Source organism: Patiria miniata, unplaced genomic scaffold (assembly GCF_015706575.1).
Source record: "Patiria miniata isolate m_02_andy unplaced genomic scaffold, ASM1570657v1 HiC_scaffold_3, whole genome shotgun sequence".
NCBI lineage: Eukaryota > Metazoa > Echinodermata > Asteroidea > Valvatida > Asterinidae > Patiria > Patiria miniata.
This window is the reverse complement of record NW_024037069.1, coordinates 19,264,435-19,285,277: the sequence shown is the minus strand read 5'-3', so window position 1 is coordinate 19,285,277 and position 20,843 is coordinate 19,264,435. Positions and strand designations below refer to the sequence as shown.

The 20,843-nt window shown below is 39.8% G+C and overlaps 3 protein-coding genes across 3 annotated transcripts; all 3 read left to right on the top strand.

The window, feature by feature from the left end:
• Window positions 1–320: 320 nt before the first annotated feature.
• LOC119736402 lies at window positions 321–3,658 on the top strand. Its single transcript, XM_038210422.1, has 2 exons — window positions 321–525; window positions 1,532–3,658. Exons 1-2 carry the CDS (start codon window positions 322–324, stop codon window positions 3,146–3,148), a joined length of 1,821 nt encoding a protein of 606 aa, XP_038066350.1. The 5' UTR covers window position 321; the 3' UTR covers window positions 3,149–3,658.
• A 3,713-nt stretch (window positions 3,659–7,371) lies between these two features.
• Window positions 7,372–10,496, top strand: LOC119736924. The gene is made up of 3 exons (XM_038210951.1): window positions 7,372–7,657; window positions 7,894–8,147; window positions 8,814–10,496. Exons 1-3 carry the CDS (start codon window positions 7,457–7,459, stop codon window positions 10,240–10,242), a joined length of 1,884 nt encoding a protein of 627 aa, XP_038066879.1. The 5' UTR covers window positions 7,372–7,456; the 3' UTR covers window positions 10,243–10,496.
• A 2,796-nt stretch (window positions 10,497–13,292) lies between these two features.
• On the top strand, window positions 13,293–16,653 carry LOC119736939. Its single transcript, XM_038210976.1, has 3 exons — window positions 13,293–13,427; window positions 13,858–14,082; window positions 14,662–16,653. The coding sequence occupies exons 2-3, from the start codon at window positions 13,879–13,881 to the stop codon at window positions 16,306–16,308; spliced, it is 1,851 nt and encodes a 616-aa protein (XP_038066904.1). The 5' UTR covers window positions 13,293–13,427; window positions 13,858–13,878; the 3' UTR covers window positions 16,309–16,653.
• The last annotated feature ends 4,190 nt before the right edge of the window (window positions 16,654–20,843 follow it).

Genomic DNA, 20,843 nt, shown 5'->3' with positions numbered 1-20,843 from the left:
CTAATTAACCACTGTATTAATTATAAGTATTGGGTTCAAATTAAAGTTTACCTATCAAAGAATTACGTCAAGGTTTCCTTATTGCATAAAGTTGTTGCAAAGTAGTAGTTTTGCTGTTTTAAAAACGGAGAAACTTCTCTTGCGATTATCTCGAAAAAAAAATTTCTTCAAAATCCACATGCCCGTCCCTTCGTGAAACCGGTGACGATATATTTATACAATATTCAGATATTTCTGAAATTAACATTTAAAAAAATGTATGTATTATTAATTTGTTTCTATTATTAATAATTTTTGCAGTGATTACATTCAGAGATCACCATGGATGTACAGCCTGGACATTGCTGGCGTTGTGAGGAGAAAATTCTCCCAGAGCACACTGTGCCTTGCAGCCGATGCCCGATGGCCGTATACTGCTCCACTCAGTGCCAAGTAAAGGACAGCAATAGACACAGCACTGTGGAGTGCGAAATGTTCGAGGAGAAAATATGCAGCACCTGCGACAAACCTGGGAAAACACTGGTGGTAGGTTGCTGGTTGACATTTCATTTTTCTTTTTTGTAATAAAAAAAAAAGACCATGCAGGCAATAAAAGCTGGTCCCGAGCACCAATTCTATATGCTAAATCTAGACGTCCTTAGTGGTGCTAGCTGGAGTTACCCAGCTCTAAATTTTATCATTGGGTTGACAACCCAATGATAAAATTTAGGGATGGGTCAAAAACTCCAGGTATAGCGGTGCCATGTTTCAGCGCGCATGGGTTATTGGACTGGGCAGCAATTCACTACGAAGTGGGTACCCTTAACAAAACTCACCAACACTCCACAAAGGACGTCTTGGAAACTTTGTGTTAATTTCTGCTCGGGAAATTCCTAGAATCAAGTGTGCATTTGCATGCGTGCGTGACGTATGTCTGGTTTTTGCACGTATAGGCCTACTGCAGTTTTCTAAGCCACGTTTCTATACAGCTTGCAAGCAATCCTGTTAGTTTTGTTGGATTAAAAAAAAAATTGACTGCGTGGACAAAGCGATTGATTTTGCAGCAAAGAAACTGGGCCCAAGAAGGCTAAAAATCAGTTTGATCTTCATCGACTTGATTCAACCCAACTGTACGGTGGATCAGCACCTAGCGCCATGAATTGCACACGTATGGTACATTGCCTTACAGTTTTCAGAACAGCTATTTTGTTTCCACCGATGCGCATGGGCTGTTATGTCAAGCCCTGTTGCAATGTGAAATTTTCAAGATGCTTTGTGTGTGTGGTTCGTCAATCGAGTCAGGTTCGTACACGGTTCAAAGGATGTAGGCCGGTTCTCTTCACCAGCCTTCATCAAGTCTGTCACAAGTGTTGGTTGGTTGGTCAGTCAAATGGTCGGATGGTTGGTCGGTCGGTCTGTCGGTTGGTCAGTCAGTAAGTCAGACTGGATAGGTACAAAGAGGACATTAAGGGTCCTCTCGGATCGGCAAAAAGACATGAAAAGCTAAAACATGAAAAGCAAATTGTGTTAATGTTTTGTTCTGTTTCTGCAGTGTTCAGCATGCAACAATGCATGGTATTGCAATGCAGACTGTCAACGGCGTGACTTTCCATTGCACAAAACAACATGTCGGGAAGTTCTGTCCACCATCAAGGAAATATCGAAGTATCTGACCAGATTGGTAATAGGGTATGGCGATTATCCCGAATACTTTGGGAACACCATTGCGGTAGACTTCCTTCGACTTGGCAACAATGAATGGTCCGGAAAGAAAGTTGAGGAGCAACGGCGAGATAGGGACTACCGCGTCTTATCTGCTGGTTGCGGAGACCTGCGCAACACAGTGTTGACGGCTGCTTCCCTGCCCTCTGAGTACCAGGGAAAGCTTCATGTGACTCTTAATGATCTGGATCCATTTGTTCTTGCAAGGAACGTGCTGTTTCTCTTCATGTTGGTTCGTTTTGCAGACACTGACTACATTGCTTCTAGTTTGACGACCATCTGGTACTCACTCCATATTTCCAAGAGAGAGTTCGACTTGATCAAGACAAGCTTGGATGAACTCATTCAGATGAGTGCTCAGCAACTCAGTGATGCCACAAGAGGACTGGTGAGTGTCTTGGATGAAGAACTTAGATATCTTCGCCATGTTTGGAGAGGATGGCAATCACTGGAATGTCGAAGAGGCAATCCAGCCTCTATCAATCTCAGAAAACAAAGACAGAAAATGTTTGAGAACAGTGACAATTTTTTTAAGGTTGAACGCTCAGCATATTTGAGGTGTCTGAATGCAAATGATAGAAAGCAGATGGAAAAGTGGTTTGAGCATGGTCTGTTCCTACCTTGTGAGGCAAATCAAAGAGACATACCATTCGACAACCCTACACTTACTGCCCCAGAGGCAAGCAAGCTTATAGCACCCAACGGTTGCGTACAACTTCTGGAAAGATCTCCTGAGATGCCGAAAGAGGTCGACAAGTTACAATTCAAATACCTCATTAGTCCCAAAAGGATGCCCTTTGCAGTGTGGGACTGTTTGAGAGTAAGAGAGCACATCACCCCTGGATCCGACTCCTCTCCGATGGTGACGTACCACAAGTATGTGACAAACCTCCTCCAGAAAGGCAGGAGCCTCATCCGTCAAAAAAGGCTTCTCATCCATGTCTCCTTGGCCAACTATCTGGCCTTTCCTAAACATCATCAAACCCTGAAAATGCCCAGCTATGACCGAATCTTCACCTCCAACCTTGCTGACTATGATGGATTCGCTAAACTTCTTCAGATTTTCAAGCCACTGCTCAACGCCAGCAACAGCTACTCTGTCATCGTCACCGAGGTGATGGGATTCCGTGAAAATGCTGCACCTAACCCATGGGAACTTCAGAAAACAAAAGGAGAACAACACGAGACCTTGGATTACAGTGCCTTACACTGCTTTCTCCAGTATCTCCGTGCAGATATCATGGCAGGGGGGTTTCACATACCGGCACTCAAGGATGTACCATCGTTTGACAGTGTGAAGAAGTGTCAGGGCATGCGAATGCGCGACTTCCGGAAGGAACTGAACAAACTCGTTCCATTTCAGTATCGAGTGAATGAAAGGGACCTCACACTAGTGAACGCAGGTGGCAGAGCTGTAGAGTGGTTGCTTCCGAAGACTGAAAGTTAGACAGAAAATATACTTCACACACACACAAACTGTTTTGGAAGATCTAGGATTTTTTAAGAGGGAATTTGGACAAGCACTAGATGATGTTCGAGAGAGAAAACAGCTAGGCCTGAAGCAATGAAGTAAGATTTGAGAAACATTTTGATGTCATTTTAGGAATCTTAATTAAGGAAATTTGAAGTTGTTTCCAATGATATTTGAATAACTTAACATTTGTCAGATAGAAGGGGGGGGGCCGGGGCGATAGCCCAAACCAACCTCTTGGGGTAGCCCTAACCACCCCCCCCCTCCCGATCTGCCCTTGTGCTACTGTTTGCTGCATTGCATAAGGAATGTACTGCATTGTCGTCCATGTTCATAATGTTCAATACAAGTGAACGCACGTGTATATGCTCTGTATATTATGTTCGAGAGCCAACAGTCCAGAATCAATGAATTAAGATTTGCAAAACATTGTGATGTCATATCTGGAAACTTAGGATTTGCTTCTAGTAACATGTAAATAATTTAACATTGCAATGTTCATACAGAAAGGGAGTAGGGGAGGTGGGGGGGGGGGGGGGTGGAGCCCCAACCAACCCCCTTGGATTTGCCATTGCACTACTTTTGGTGCAGTTCAGATGAAGACTGTGTTGTATTATTATCCATGTTCATAATGCTCAATACATGTGAACCCACGACCTCCTGCTTACTATACTACAGACGAACCATCAAATATAAGTTGGTGAAGGGCAAACTCTAGCCCCATAAAAGTGGCCAATTTACTGGACTACCTCCGTAAATAAAGGCCACACTTGGAACATGTACCCGAACATGTAGAACTTTGTAAAATTTTGATTTTCACAATTAGGCTTTGTTTGTAGTTTATTTTTGCTTACGAAGCATACTGACTATATTTATAGGATAAAAAAAAAGTGCTGCATTTGTCAGACGTCTATTTTTCGTGTAATTTCCAGATTCGTTTGCACACAATTACGTATCAAAATTTCAACATGAAATTACACGTAAAATAGACATCTGAAAAAGGCAGCCCTTTTTTAAATATCCTATAAAGATGGCGAGTATGCTTCTAAAGCAAAATTCAATTACAAACAAAGCCTAAAAGTGAAAATCAAAATTTGACAAAGTTCTACATGTTTTTATACATGTTCCAAGTGTGGCCTTTATTTACCGAGGTATATCCAGTAAATTGGCCACATTTATGGGGCTAGGCAAAACCCAATATTGAATTTATATCTCCTTGCTCAGTGGCGCACCCAAGGGGTGGGGGGGGGGGGGGGGGCCCCTCGGGGGGCTTGAGCCCCCCCTCCCCCCAGGTTGTCAATTTTTTTAGGGGGGGGATTATTTTTTTTTAGTCCCACTATTTGACCTTGGTGATGTATGTGGCCTATTTTTCGAGTAGTATAAATAAATTTGGGGGTAAGTGGTGCCACCAACGTCAAAATAGTCCCCCCCCCAAAAAAAAAATTAAAAAATTGTGAGCCCCCCCCCCCAAAACCAAATGCTGGGTGCACCATTATTATCCTTGCTGCACAACTTGTAAATAATAACTGAGCAAATGCTGGCTAAGGCTTTAATTTGGACCTAGAATTGTCCTAAGGAAGTCGCAATGGTGGATTTTTCTTATTAGAAATAACTAGAAATAATAATAATTAGAAAGAATCCTTAACATTGGACACTGTATGCAGTCTCAACTTTCAGAAAAGTGATAAACAAACTAGCTGGAGTTACCCAGCCCTGAGTTTTATCATTGGGTTGTCTCCTAATAGACAACCCAATGATAAAACTCAGGGCTGGGTAACTCCAGCTATAAACAAACCAAACAAAACACCCCAAAATAACCAACATGCCCCTCCTGATTGTCAGCATGCAATAAACGGTATAATTCCTTGCAGAAAACAAATCACAACAACATCAGAATTTATCTTGGGACTCAAGGTAATGTGTAGTCTAAAACAACAAGTGTTGGCGAAATGAGACTTCAAAACATTTAAAGTCAGAAAAAGACCACGCATCAGGTACCTAAAATTAATACACCAAAATATTATATAGCTCCTTTTATTACCCTGTTAAAGGGAAGATACAACATTTGCAAACATCAAAAAAACAAAATGATCAACTTATCACAAAATACCTCACTGGGTTGTTAGGGAATGACAGTCTAAAGCATCCTGTAAAATCATGTCTCCTGGTGTGCTGACATTTTCAAGAAAATTTGTATTTTTCCAATATGCTGGTCGGCCGACCAGCGTTTGAGAAAACTGGCTTTTTTCAAAAACTGCTCCGAATTTTTCATAACAGTGTTCCGGCCGCATTTTCCTTGCAATTGATTACACACGTGAAGTGCCGTATAGTCTTCAATTGTGAAGTTGGCACTAAATTGGAATAAGAAGAGGGGTACACAAACCTGCCAGACTGATTCTCTGACCTTACAATCCTCAAAAGTCTATAAATTTCTCTGTTTCATCTTAAGTGGGTCAGGGAACCAGACTACAAGAACATGATTGGTTTTCTTGGTTTTTCCAGCATCTACAGGCCCAAAACGTGAAACAAGTCAGTTTAACAATATTTGCTAAAACAGACGAATCCTCCAAATCCATTTATTTCTGAAAATTGCAGCAAAAGCAAAGGCATGCACATCCCTTTAAATACAGTACGGTGTACATGCATGACCACTGTAACCGATGTATGAGTTTAGTGATTGATTGTGTAAATATTAGGACGTATACAAATGTTGCTTCTTCAAGCTTTTAGTCATAAATCCCCACTTACAAATTATTATGAGCTATAAAATGGAACAAATTATTTGTTCTTTTTTTAATTATTGACAATATATTTCTATATTGTAGGCAACATGTGTGACTAAAGTGAAAAACCTTGTTATTTAAAAGTAAACTAACAAATGTTCTCAAAATAATATTTTAAAAAAATGAAGAAAATTGGACGGTGTTGTAATTCTATAGAGTACAATAAGGCAAAAATATAAGCTTGTGTTAATCCAAAAAAAAAAAATTTCCGGTTTCTGGTATGGAGCTTGTCCAAAAAGTGGTGCGGCGACGCACCACTTCTTATAAGTTCTTATAAGTTGAGCACCTTCTGTAACTAATCTGTATATAAATTATCAATTAAAAGCCAATAAATGTATATATAGTGCACTGTACAGAATGGATTATTTGAATAATCATATTCTTTGAAGAAAAAAAATCCACTTTAATATTCCATGTGCGCTTCTACATTAGTTGTCATTTATCAATTCCTAAATGTAATTTGAAAAGTGATTCCAAACTCTATCAAATGAAATTGTGAGAACTCAAATTCTAGACGAGGTTAGCAAAGCTGGACCCCGAGAGTGCACAAAGTTGGAATGGATTTACTGGAAGTCTTTTTCGAGCATCTGGCGAACACACAACTGGGCTGGATTTAGCCTATTAAGAGGTAATCCAATTCAAAAGCACTGCCAGGATAGGCTCTCCACTGGCCAACAACAGTCTGTCAGTCAGTCGGGCTGTCTGTCTGTCCGTGAGGTACAAAGATGCAGGCTCAGGGAGGGACCACCAAAAATAAAATATAAACCAGTTGTGTACAGATTCAGCGCCCTCTCTTGAAGGAACTTATAGTTGATTCAACACAATGGGCTTATGATATTTAATGAACAGTTTGGTTATTAACTTACGAGTTAATCATTAATCCGCATTTGCTTGTACTGGGAATTCTCTAAATGTGCAATCAGATTGGGGAATTCCCTGGCTGGATGTGCAATACGATGATGTGCAATCTGCGAAATTAGTTCATACAAAGCAAGTTCATCAGAGCAAAGGCAGTTCATTTTTGCAGACCAAATAACACAGCAAGAATCACCAAACAATTCCTCTCACAAAAAGGTGAGTGAATTCTATACTCTTTGAAGATACACATGCACTTTGATTTGTAGTGGGACAGTGGACTACTTTTGTTTTGTTGATGCTAATAATATCTGTATTAATTTCAATACGATTTTGCACACACCCCTAGGGGGTGTGCAAAATTGTATTGAAATTGGAGGATTCAGGACTGCATGTTTAGGGATAGCTATGGCAATCACTAGTGCACCCCACGTATGTATGTTGGGGATTGTCACTTAAAGTTTGCCCGAGGGGTGGGGATTTTGTCACTTCAAAAGTGACAATCCCCACGTCTTGGGTGGGGCAGCTGGGGGGCGGGGAAACAATTGATAGGCGCATTACAGTTTAACAATTTTGATTTGTTTCTGTAATTGTGACCATTTATTGTTCATATTCTTTTTTGTAGTGACCAGTATACGCGTTCACCATGGATGTACAGCCTGGACATTGCTGGCGTTGTGAAAAAATTCTCCCAGAGCATACTGTGCCTTGCAGCCGATGCCCGATGGCCGTATACTGCTCCACACAGTGTCGAGACAGGGACAGTATCAGACACAGCGCTGTGGAGTGCGAAATGTTTGGGGAGAAACAGTGCAGTGCTTGCGGCAAAGCTGGGAAAACATTGCCGGTACGTACGTGCATGTGGACCATTTTAACCTTTTTTTCTTCCAATAACAAGACCAGGCAAGCCTTGTAGAATTGGTCACAGACTAGAGCAAAAATTCTATGCTAAATTGGTCGGTCTGTCAGTCGGTCGGTCAGTCAGACTGGATAGGTACAAAGAGGACTTTAAGTGGGTCCTCTTGGATCTGCAAAAATGACTAAAAATGAAAAGCTAATCACGTTTGTTTTCTGTTTCTGCAGTGTTCAGCGTGTAACAGTGCATGGTATTGCAATACAGACTGCCAACGGCGTGACTTTCCAGCACACTGGAAAAAATGTCGGGAAATTCTGACGTCCATCAAGCAAATAGCTTCGAAACTTAACAGATTGCAAGAATGGTTTAATTATGGGGATTATCCTGAATACTTTGGAAACACCATGGCAGTAGACTTCCTTCAACTTGACAACAATGAATGGTCCGGAAAGAACGTTGGAGATAAACAGCTAGATAAAAGGTGAGTCAAAAACGAAAGTGACCGAATTTGAAAAATATTTGTAATATATTTGGCTCACTCCATTTTATTAAAAAAAACATAGGGATAAAGTACATCTTATTGACTTTTAACTGTTAAAATTTCACGGAACTTATTCCCAAGTTATGTATATTTCAATTATAAAAATATCACAAAACTCGGCTGTCCACCACTGATCATTTACCGTTCTATGAACCCATTGAGTACATTGAAACATGGATGTCTCCCAACCTCCATAAAAGAACGAGAACTTGCAAAGGTAAAAATACAAAATAGCCATCAATATTTCAGGGAAAACATAATTTACTTGTTCGTCATATTCAAAAACACAAAATCTGACAGTAAATATAAGGTTTCAGTCTTGATTTCAATTTTTAACATCTCATTTATATTTAAATGCTTGTGTGTAATCTGTAATTCTCACTAAGCTTAATAGATTCCAATGGCATTCCAAAAATGGGTTCTTTTAGTAAAACATGTATAACTTCTGAAAATATAGATCAATTTCAGTAATTCTTTTTTGTCTTCAGATGAGTGGAAGAATATGCTCTTTAAAGACATGCTTGATTGGTGTATGAAATTCAATTGCCTTTTAAGAAAAACAAATCTTTATTCCGGCTCACTTTCTTTTTGACTCACCCTGTATAGAGAATATCATATCTTATCTGCTGGTTGCGGAGAGCTTCGCAACACAGTGTTGACGGCTGCTTCCCTACCCACCGAGTACCAGGGAAAGCTTCACGTGACTCTTAATGATCTGGATCCATTTGTGCTGGCACGGAACGTGTTGTTTCTCTTCATGTTGGTTCGCTTTGCAGACACTGACTACATCGCTTCCAGTTTGACGACCATCTGGTACTCACTCCATATTTCCAAGAGAGAGTATGACTTGATCAAGACAAGCTTGGATGAACTCATTCAGATGAGTGCTCAGCAACTCAGTGATGCCACACGAGGACTGGTGAGTGTCTTGGATGAAGAACTTAGATATCTGCGCGCTGTTTGGAGAGGATGGCAATCACTGGAATGTCGAAGAGACAATCGAGCCTCTATCAATCTCAGAAAACAAAGACAGAACATGTTCGAAAACAGCGACCCAATTGAGTATAAAGGTGAACGCTCAAGATATTTGAGGTGTCTGAATGCCAATGATAGAAAACAGATGGAAAAGTGGTTTGAGCATGGTCTGTTCCTACCTTGTGAGGCAAATCAAAGAGACATACCATTCGACAACCCTACACTTACTGCCCCGGAGGCAAGCAAGCTTATAGCACCCAACGGTTGCATACAACTTCTAGAAAGATCTCCTGAGATGCCGAAAGAGGTCGACAAGTTTCTATTCAAATACCTCATTACCCCATCGAGGAATCCTTTCATAGTATGGGACTGTTTGAGAGTAAGAGAGCACACCCCTGGATCCCACACCTCTCCGATGGTGATGTACCACAAGTATGTGACAAACCTCCTCCAGAAAGTCAAGAGCCTCATCCTTCAAGGGAGGCTCCTTATCCATGTTTCCTTGGCCAACTATCTGGACTTTCCTAAACATCATCAAACGTTGAACATGCCCAACTATGACCGAATCTTCACCTCCAACCTTGCCGACTTTTATGGATTTGCTAAACTCCTACAGATTTTCAAGCCACTGCTCAACGCCAGCAACAGCTTCTCTGTCCTTGTCACCGAAATTATGCAGTTCTATGCGAATGTTCCTGCAGCCAACCCAACCCAACTTCCAGAACCCCAAATTCAAAAATTGATTTGCGATTACTCCCAGGACTGGCAGACAACAGAAGCAGTGTGGGGCTGTCACATCTTCGAATATTACAACAGCACCCCTCACTTTCTACAGTATCTCCGTGCAGAAATCATGGCAGGGGGGTTTGGCATACCCGCACTCCAGGATGTACCATCATTTGAGAAAGTGAAGAAGCATCAGGGCTTGCGAATGCGCGACTTCCGGAAGGAACTGAACAAACTTGTTCCGTTTCAAAATCGATGTAATATAAGGGACCTCACAATGGCACATCCAGGTGTCAGAGCTGTAGAGTGGTTGCTTCCAAAGACTGAAAGTTAGATGGCAAAATGTACTTCACAAACACATTCTTTGCTTTGGAAGATCTAGGATTTTTCAAGGGGGAATTTGGACCCAAGTGATATTTACTTGCAATCGTGAACCCCATATTGTCCCACTTTTGTTTGTACTCTAACTTTTATGAAGACCTCCCATATTTTTTGTACACGATCGTCAAATGTGGACCTTTGGGAATTGTGGATCCTATTGTCCTCTATTGTTCAACGTCCCGGGCCCTTTTGAATGCTGAAAAAACTTGTACATGTACATACACTCTCTACATTATGTTCGAAGAGGCCTGAAGCCAGTGGCGTAGCCAGGAATTTTTCAGTGGGGGGGCGCTGGGGGGGGGGGCTGGAACATTTCATGGGGGGGGGGCGTCAAGCAGGGGCGTCAATCACTTCTCAAAAGTGGGGGAGGGGGGACATACCTTGATCATAACTGATGCAAGCGCGAAGCCCTTACGGCGTGGGGTTCGGGGCCCGCTTAAGGGCCCCGAAAAAAATTGGATTTTCGATGCTCTGTGGTGTGATCTGAGGCAATTTCTTACCACTTTAACCAATAATTATCTTAGCACAAAAGATAATAATTTAAACATAATTTTCGAGGTTTTCTCAGCTAAAGGCATAAGAAAATTTTGTGAACATTGTTTTTCGAGGTTGGAGTCATTGAATCAGCTACCAGAATTCTGAGCTATAGGCGTGGGGTTCGGGGCCCGCTTAAGGGCCCCGAAAAATTTTGGATTCTAAATGCTCTGTGGTGCTATCTGAGGCAATTTCTGACCACTTAAACCAATATTTTCTATGCAAAAGATACATTGTAGTACATAATAGGGCCCATGGCGTCATGTAGATCAATGATAATTTTTTTAGAAACTCAAAATCTCAGGGGGGGGGGGCGACTGGGGGGGGGGGGGGCGACAAGGTTTCATGGGGGGCGGTCGCTCCCCACCCCCCCCCCCCCCCCCCCACGCCCCCCCGGTGGCTACGCCACTGCCTGAAGCAATGTATGGAAATTTGCAAATAAACATTGTGATATCATTTCTGGAAAATTAATTAAGGAAATAAGAATTTTGTTTTCATTATTAAATATGTAAATAATTTGACATTTGTCAGATGGAAAGGGGGGAGGGTAGCCTCAACCAACCCCTTGGGGGTTTCCGTAACCACACACCCCCTTGGATCTGCCCTGGCACTACTGTTTGCTCCAGTGCATGAAGAATGTACTGCATTATTATCCGTGTTTAAACCTTGCCGCAAAACTTGTAAATTAACCGAGCAAATGCTGGCTTTGGATAGAAGTTTCCTAAGGAAGTCCCAACAGTGGGTTTTCTTATCAAAAGAATCCTTTCAATGGACTGTATATCATCTGTATGCAGTCTCAACTTTCAGAAAAGTGAAAAACAAACCAAACAAACCACCCAAAAAATAACATGCCCCTCCTGATTCCCAGAATGCATCGCAGTATTAAAACAGTATAATGTCACTTTTCAGAAAACAATCACAATATCAGAATTTATATTTGGACTCGAGGTAATGTTTAGCCTGAAACAACAAAACTTTGGCGAAATGAGACTTCAAAACATTTAGAGTCAGACAAAAGACCACATTTACAGAGATACCTTAAATTTATATACCAAAATATAGCTGCTTTTATTACCCTGTTAAATAAAACGTACGTATGACCACTGTAACCGATGTATGAGTTTTGTAAGTGACTGTGTAAATATTAGGACGTAAACAAATGTTGCTCTTTCAAGTTTTCAGTTATAAATCCCCACTTACAAATTATTATGAGCTATAAAATGGAACAAATTGTTTGGTTTTTTTTAATTATTTCTAAATGTAGGCAACATGTGTGACTAAAGCGAAAAACCTTGTTATTTAAAAGTAAACTAACAAATGTTTTCAAAATAATATTTTTAAAAGAAATTAAGAAAATTGGACGGTGTTGTAATTCTATAGAGTACAATTAGGCAAAAATATAAGCTCATGTTATTTAACATTTTAATCAAATCACAATATGAATCAATGTGTTTCATTGCCGGAGATCTCACATTTTGGGGGCAAATATGTTGTTCTGATCAGAAGCATTTTTGTCCATGAAACACAGCAAAGTAAATTTGTGATTTTTATAAACAATAGCTTAGGATTCTCGGTACCCCAAACCAATGGTTACCATTTAAGTGAAGTTTTGTTTTATATTTAGCAATGTTTCCTTGACATTGTAAATGTCGCTCAACTTATTGCTCAACTTCTGGTGGGGAAAAAAGGTTTCCGTTTTTTTTTTTTTAGTGTTCTATCAGTGTTCTTATACGTTTGGCACCTTCTGTAATAATCTGTAAATTAAAAGCCAATAAATGTATATACGAGTATTGTACAGATGGAATTGGAGTAATCATGTTTTCTGGCCTGCCCAACTATTCTTTGAACTTAAAAAATAATCCATCATAATATTCCATGCAGTTCTACATTTTGCTGTTTATCGTTTTCGAAATTGTGATTCCCGAGTCTATCAAAAGAATTTCTGAGAATTGCAAAATCTGAGAAATGGGGAAAAAGTTTGCAGGAAAGTTGCAGAAACAAGTCAAGGCGAGGTCAGCAAAACTGGTCCCAGAGTGCACAAAAGCCCCAATTATATTCAATTGATAGAATCAGTTGATCAGAATGTGTATTCACAGGAGCCTTTTTATGCATCTGGCATGTCAGGTATACTGGGCCAGATTTAGCTTATGATTGGGTAATCCTATACAATAGCACTGCCCGGTTCTCTTCATGGCCAACAACCAGGCTAATTTACAAGTGGCAGTCAGTCAGTCACGTGCTGGGACCAGCAAATATAAAATCTGAACCAGTTTTGTACTCGGGACACTGAGAATGATAAAAATAGGTCGACTGATAAGGCAAACGCAATACATGTAAAATTTACATCACCCCCACGCAAATTTTATGAACAAGCTAAAAAATAGTTGCTACACTTTGAATGCCCTCTCATGCATACATAATGGCATGTGGGCGCGGTGCTTGTAGGGGAAAGTCCCTGGATGTGCAATACACAGATGTGCAATCTGCTGTGAAGTTTCACTCACAAAGAAGGTTTGTCAGAACCAGGAGTGGGACGTTCACTTTTCAGCACCCAAATACCACAGTCAGCACCCTAACACAGACGTTCACCGTGACATAAAAAAGGTGAGTGAATTGTCACATATTTCTCTGAGGATATCGCAGTCGAACAGTGAACTACATTCTGTATTTTACTATACTGCGAAAATGATATTTGATATTTTTAATAACAGATTAGGGGTATGAAATAGCTTGGGAATAAACCCAAGCGCAAAGGACCTTCGATGACGCGAGCATTTGCATTTTGAACCTGACTTGATGTATTAAAAATTTGGGCTAAATTGTGAGATGGTTGGCCGCTGAGCACAGAGTACATATCAATTATATTCAATATTAGTAAAATAAATACAGATATTTTTCAAAATTAAAATTCAACAATTTGGTTTTAAGCTGGCGACTAGCTTGAGTAACTCCATGAAGCTCGTAATGCTCATTGGGAATTCGACATGAGCTGGAGTTACTCACGCTGGCTACCATATTGGGTTTTGTTTGGTAGTGACCAGTACATGTGACCACCATGGATGTACAGCCTGGACATTGCTGGCGTTGTGAGGAGAAAATTCTCCCAGAGCACACTGTGCCTTGCAGCCGATGCCCGATGGCCGTATACTGCTCCACACTGTGCCGAGACAAGGACAGCATCAGACACAGCGCTATGGAGTGCGAAATATACGGGGACAAAAAGTGCAGTGCTTGCGACAAACTTGGGAAATTACTGGAGGTAGGTCTGTATCTGTATCGGTATCATATAGTCGGCAAAGCATCCTGGGCGGGGAAACATCACACCAACTTGATGTGCATCTCGCGTGGGACTACGCCAAATTATATCACCCGGAATTTATTCTTTTCTATGTCCCAAATTTTTGTGAATTTCCTCCTTGAATAAGTTAAGTGACGTTGCACATGCTGCAGATGATGGCATTTCGTTCCAATCCTTAATAGTTCTTGGGAAGAAGCTGTTTTCGAATGCCCTGGTGCGAGTACGAATTTGCTTAAACTGCTGTGGGTTTGCTCTAGTTGCCCTTGCATTTGGAGTCAAGTAGTCTCTGCCGGTACATCAACTAGCCCCTTTATTTATTATCTTGTATATCATGATTAATCTGTTGGCTTTTCTTTGTGTCATGTCAGTTATAGTCAGTCAGTCCATTAAATAGGTACAAAGATAGACCCGTAAACACGGCGTTAATAATAACACCATGTTTACGGGTCTAGTACAAACAGGGAACTCTAGGCTGGTCCTATGGTACCTGCAAAAATGACTAAAACTTAAGAGCAAATCATGTTTGTTCTGTTTCTGCAGTGTTCAGCGTGTAACAGTGCGTGGTATTGCAATGCAGACTGCCAACGGCGTGACTTTCCATTGCACAAAACAACATGTCGGGGAATTCTTACTTCCATCAAGCAACTCTCTTCGAAGCTTTTCAGATTGAAAGGACAGTATGGTGATTTTCCCGAATACTTTGGGAACACTTTAGCAAGGGACTTCCTTCAACTTGACAACAACGAATGGTCCGGAAAGAGTGTTGAAGAGAAACTTGAGTTAGATAGGGACTATCATGTCTTATCTGCTGGTTGTGGAGACCTGCGCAGCACAGTGTTGACGGCTGCTTCCCTGCCAGCCGAGTACCAGGGAAAGCTTCACGTGACTCTTAATGATCGGGATCCATTTGTGCTGGCACGGAACGTGTTGTTTCTCTTCATGTTGGTTCGCTTTGCAGACACTGACTACATCTCTTCTAGTTTGACGACCATCTGGTACTCACTCCATATTTCAAAGAAAGAGTACGACTTGGTCAAGACAAGCTTGGATGAACTCATTCAGATGAGTGCTCAGCAACTCAGTGATGCCACAAGAGGACTGGTGAGTGTCTTGAATGAAGAACTTGGATATCTGGGCCATGTTTGGAGAGGATGGCAATCACTGGAATGTCGAAGAGGCAATCCAGCCTCTATCAATCTCAGACAACAAAGACAGGAAATGTTTGAAAACAGTGACCAAGAGTTGAAGGTTGAACGCTCAGTATATTTGACGTGTCTGAATGCGAATGATAGAAAACAGATGAAAAAGTGGTTTGCGCATGGTCTGTTTCTATCCTGTGAGGCCAATCAAAGAGACATACCATTCGACAACCCTACACTTACTGCCCAAGAGGCAAGTAAGCGTATAGCAGCCTATGGTTGTGTACAACTTCTACAAATATCTTCTGAGATGCCAAAATACCTTATTAGTTCCAAAAGGATGCCCTTTTCAGTATGGGACTGTTTGAGAGTAAGAGAGCACACTCCTGGATCCCACACCTCTCCGATGGTGATGTACCACAAGTACGTGACAAACCTCCTCCAGAAAGTCAAGAGTCTCATCCTTCAAGGAAGGCTCCTTAGCTATGTTTCCTTGGCCAACTGTCTGGACTTTCCTAATCATCATCAAGCCTTGAACATGCCCAGCTATGACCGAATCTTCACCTCCAACCTGGCTGACTTTCATGGATTTGCCAAGCTCCTTCAGATTTTCAAGCCACTGCTCAACACCAACAACAGCTTCTCTGTCATTGTCACCGAGATTGTGGGATTATATATAAATGTTCCGACGGCCGACCCATGGAAACTTCCAGAACCCCAATTTCAAAAAGTGATTTCCAATTACTCACGGGACTGGCCGACAACAAAAGCAGAATACCACTACATCTTCGAATATTACAACAGTACCCCTCCCTTTCTCCAGTTTCTCCGTGCAGATATCATGGCAGGGGAGTGTGGCACACCACCACTCCAAGACGCACCGTCGTTTGAGAGTGTGAAGAAGTGTCAGGGCATGCGAATGCGGGACTTCCGGAAGGAACTGAACAAACTTGTTCCGCTTCGGTGTCGATTGGATGTAAGGAACCTCTCATTAGTGAACGTAGGTTGCAGAGCTGTAGAGTGGTTGCTTCCAAAGACGGAAAGTTAGACAGCAAATTTACGTCACACACAAATTCTGCTTTGAAAGATCTATAGGATTTTTCATGAGTGAATCTGGACAATGTGTTAAAGTCAACACACGTACACTCTCTATATTATGTTCGTGAGCCAGCAGGCCTAAAGCAATGAATGGAGATTTGCATGACCTTTTGATGTCATTTCAGGAAACTTAATTAAGCAAATTTCGATTTGTTTAAACGTGTAATAATAGTAAAAAATACAACATTTATCAGATGGAAAGGGGCGCAGGGTAGGGAATATCCCAAATCCAACCCTTTGGGGTAGCCCTAACCACACCCCTGGATCGTGCACTACTCTTATGTTCCTGCATTGCGTGAGGAATGTACAACATTGTCATAAGATGCCCATAATGCTCAGTTAAGGAAAATACATGAGAAAGTGTAGATTCGTAATTTAAGAATTCTTGAGGCGCGAAGCACCAAGTGAATTCGTAAATTAAGAATCCACACTTGCGAGTGTATTCTTCGACTTAAACCATTGCGTCAAAAGAAGTAATGTCATTAACAGTCCAGTGAGTGGAGATGAAAAGACTTGCATATCTCGTGTCGAGTCGTGGCAATTTATAGGGTAATTTACAAGGGAGTTTATCGAGGCTCTTATAGGTAATCAAGCATTGTGGCGTGTTTAGCATGTGTATCGCCACACCCTTACAACCAAGTCATTTTGTGTGTAGACCTAATGTCAACATGAATAGTTCAGACGACGATTTTTTTCTGACTCAAAGTAGTTTTTGCAGTGAAGTGAGAATCTGACAGTGAAGATGCATTGGTAATTTTCGGAAGGAAACTTTTCATGCAGACGGAACTATTAATGCTCATTATGGAGAACAATTGTCCGTCACGTTCAAAGTGTGGATTCCGAATCCACACTTTGTGACCAGTGTAACAGATTTGTAGTTCCAAATCCATACTTTTACCAATAGTGTGACGTCATAGCAATAGTTTAAATACATGTGAACCCATGATGTCCTGTTATTGAAAATAACACTCTGAAAGAATCATAAAAAGGAACACTGTATACAGTTTCCTCTGTCAGAAAAGCGAAAAAGAAAAAAAGAAAAAAGAAAAAAGCAAACAAACAAACTAACAAACATGCCCCTCCCGATACCCAGAATGCATTGCAGTTAAACAATATGATGTCACTATGCCTCAAACCTTTCAGCCACTCAAATCTCAACATCAGAATTTGGACTCGAGGTAGGCCTATAGTCTAACTAAATTTTAATGAATTTTATCCTAAATGTATTAATCACTGTTATCCAATTAGTTTGGAGAGCCCCTCGACAGAAACTTGTTTCTTTTGGGTAATCCTGCGGGAGCTTTTTGGGTGTTGTTTTCTGTTATGTTTTCTGTTATGTTTACTACTCAGTGTTATTTGCACATGTAATTGTTTTGTCTGTAGTTCACTGGCAGTTTGTGATATCCCGGAAAATGAAATAAATAAATAAATAAATAACACAAAATGTGTTGGCAAAATGAGACTTCAAAAAGATTTAGAGTCAGAAAACGACGCACAGGTAGCTAGAATTAGTATACCAAAAAATATAGCTCCTTTATTACCCTGTTAAATTATACTTACTCTACATAACCACTGTAACAGATGTATGAGTTTAATAAGTAATAGTGTGTAAATATTAGAAAGCTTTCAGTTATGAATCCCTAACTTCCAAAAAATTATGAGTTATGGAACAAATTCAATGGTTCCTTTTTTAAAATTAATAACTATATCCCTAGCTGAACACTGTAGGCAACTTGTGTAACATAAATCCAAAAACTTTTTTTTGTTCAAAATATTTTTTTTTTCCAAAAAATGAAACAGACGAGATGTGTGTTGCATTGTAAAGAGTATAACAGGCAAAAATGTAAGCTAGTGTTATTTAACTTATTATCGATTCACAATACTAATCAATGTGAATTATTGAAAGATTTTTGAAACAATTTTAGCTAAAACAATTTAATTGAGCTGTCAAAAGTGTCAAATTGGAATGACAAGTATTAAGGCAGTAATATTCATATAAGATGTTGTTTGTCGAACGTGAAGGGTTTGTTTGGTCCAGCACAAAACTTTTCATTCTCACAAAATCATAATATATCCAATTTGACCTCATACTATTACTGTTAGTCAGTGTATACTGCAATCTACTTACTATAACTAATAACTAGTTAACCATTACTGTATCCGTTCACCTGGTTAATAGTTTAACTTTAAACCAGCCCTTGTTCTAGCCTTAATCTCCTTGCGTACGCAATCCTTGCATGACATAATTGCATGGCTGAGAGTTCAGACTGGTGTACAGACTAAAACAATTGTAGCAGAATGAAATAAACCCTGTACAAATGTATTTAACTAATAGTTAGATTAAATGCTTTTTAACATTTCATGAAAAATGCATAAACAAACCTTTGGACAAAAAAGGCCACTTCTTAAGAAAAAGGCAAGTAGTGTTAGCAGATTAAATACCCAATAAAGTATGTTACAAAAATAATACGTGAAAAGCCCATTTACCCAAGTAAAACAAATCCAGATTTATAAATTATCTATACCACACCCATAAATACCGTTTGCTCTAATTTGTATGATAATCTCTGAAAAATAGGGTTTAACTCAAAATACAATGTTAGCGAAACATTTCAACAATTATTTCTAGATGACCTACTAGATCTTGCCATTCTTCCAAGAATTGTTTTTCTCTCCAAACACGGCATTTAACAAAAAGTTGTTATTGAAGATACAATGAGTCTTGAATAAGGAAGTCTTAATTAATTTAAACTAATATTCATAGTACCAGTAATTAATATCAATACCTTACACCATATTAATAAAGTAATAATTATTTAACTTGAAAACAATATTAGAGAAAGTGTTTTGCTCCAATTTAAAAACTTTGAGGCACTTTGAGTAGAAAATTGGGAACAAAGCTTATTATTTCTAGTTACATGTACTGACTTTTAACATCAAACCCTGTAAATATAAACCCCACCTCACATTATCCTGAAAGACACTTTGAATGAAATAGTACAAAAGAATTGACCGAGGACATTTAAGGCAAGTATCCTGATGGTATAAAACATTTACCAGAATATGAAATGAAAGTATCAATTGATCCCAAATAAAGGCACTTCAGGGCAAGGGCGGATCCAGACCACAAGTTTGGGTTGGGGGCCCATAAAAAATATCGGTTCCCAAAAAGTGGGGTTCTAAAATATTTTTGGATTCTTGATGCTGTGGTGGGATCTGAGGCAATTTCTGACCACTTTAACCAATTTTTTTTCAGGAAAAGATGCTGGCGTACCCAGTGCCTGCCTTTATTGCGACGTCACTTAAAAAAAAAAATGGGCTTGTTTTTTTTTGGGGGGGGGGGGGGGGGGAGGGGGATGCCCCCCTACCCGATCTGCCCTTGCTTCAGGGACGTAACACTTTGTGTGCCCAAAACACAATACATGTAATACGAACAGGGTTGCTTATTGCTTGCACTAACAAAATCCTTGTTTTTTGTTCAGCTTCTTTTGGTTGTAAATACTTCTTTTTTTTTGCCTTTGTAATTTAAAACTCTCCTTTAATTTGAACATAGTTTCCAACTCAGAACAGGCCTGATTTCATGGTGATGCTTATTAATAGTAAGCAGAAAAGTTGAGTTTCCTGTAAGCTTGTTAAATTGCAAGGATAATTTCTGTGATTGCAGCACTTTTTCGAGCAAATGTTTCCTTTTGAGGTAAGCATTGTTTTGTGGCTTACTGCTTCCACCTTACTGTCTCTGTGCGATATATGGTGGCTCTGTAAGCAGATTGCTAAACGAAGACACGTCGTCTCTTCTAAGCAGTATTTCGTGCTTAGCAGCTTTGTGACTTTGGCTCATGTTCCCTTGAATGCTAACTTAAGCAAATAAGCCTATGAACTACGGCTCATAAAACATTAGTATTGCCTGTTGCATCATACTGTCCATTTTAGGCAGTGTTCCTGGTATGTGCGTACTTTGTGAAACATTATTTAATAAATCTAGTAAAAGATGTTTATAGTTTCAATGACTGGCAGTTTGTACGAAAGTGCAACATCAGCTGAAATGTTAATTTACAAACAATTGTACAAAAGTATAAAAATATATACGGTATTGTTTTTTTGTTCCAAATGTACTGTAGAAATGCTTTTTTTTTTAACAGTTTAGACCTGAAAATGAACACAATATGGGCAAGAAATCTATCTTCACAAACATCAGAATGTTATTTTGTATAGAAAAAGATACCAAACGGTTATTATGGAATGCAAATATGGTATGATTTGGAAACAAAATGTTCATTTACTGGACCTCAAACATCACTTTATCCTTGAGGTAATCTTTGCATTGTTTCATGCCATATCATACACTGGCTTATTTTTGTATCACAAAACCAAAACATTTTCCCAATATTGGGAGTCAAAATCTGTCTTTTAAGTTTGATACTTTACAATTTCTTCCTCGTCTTTGTGATCTCATTTTTACTGTCATTTTTTGTTGTAGTTACGAAT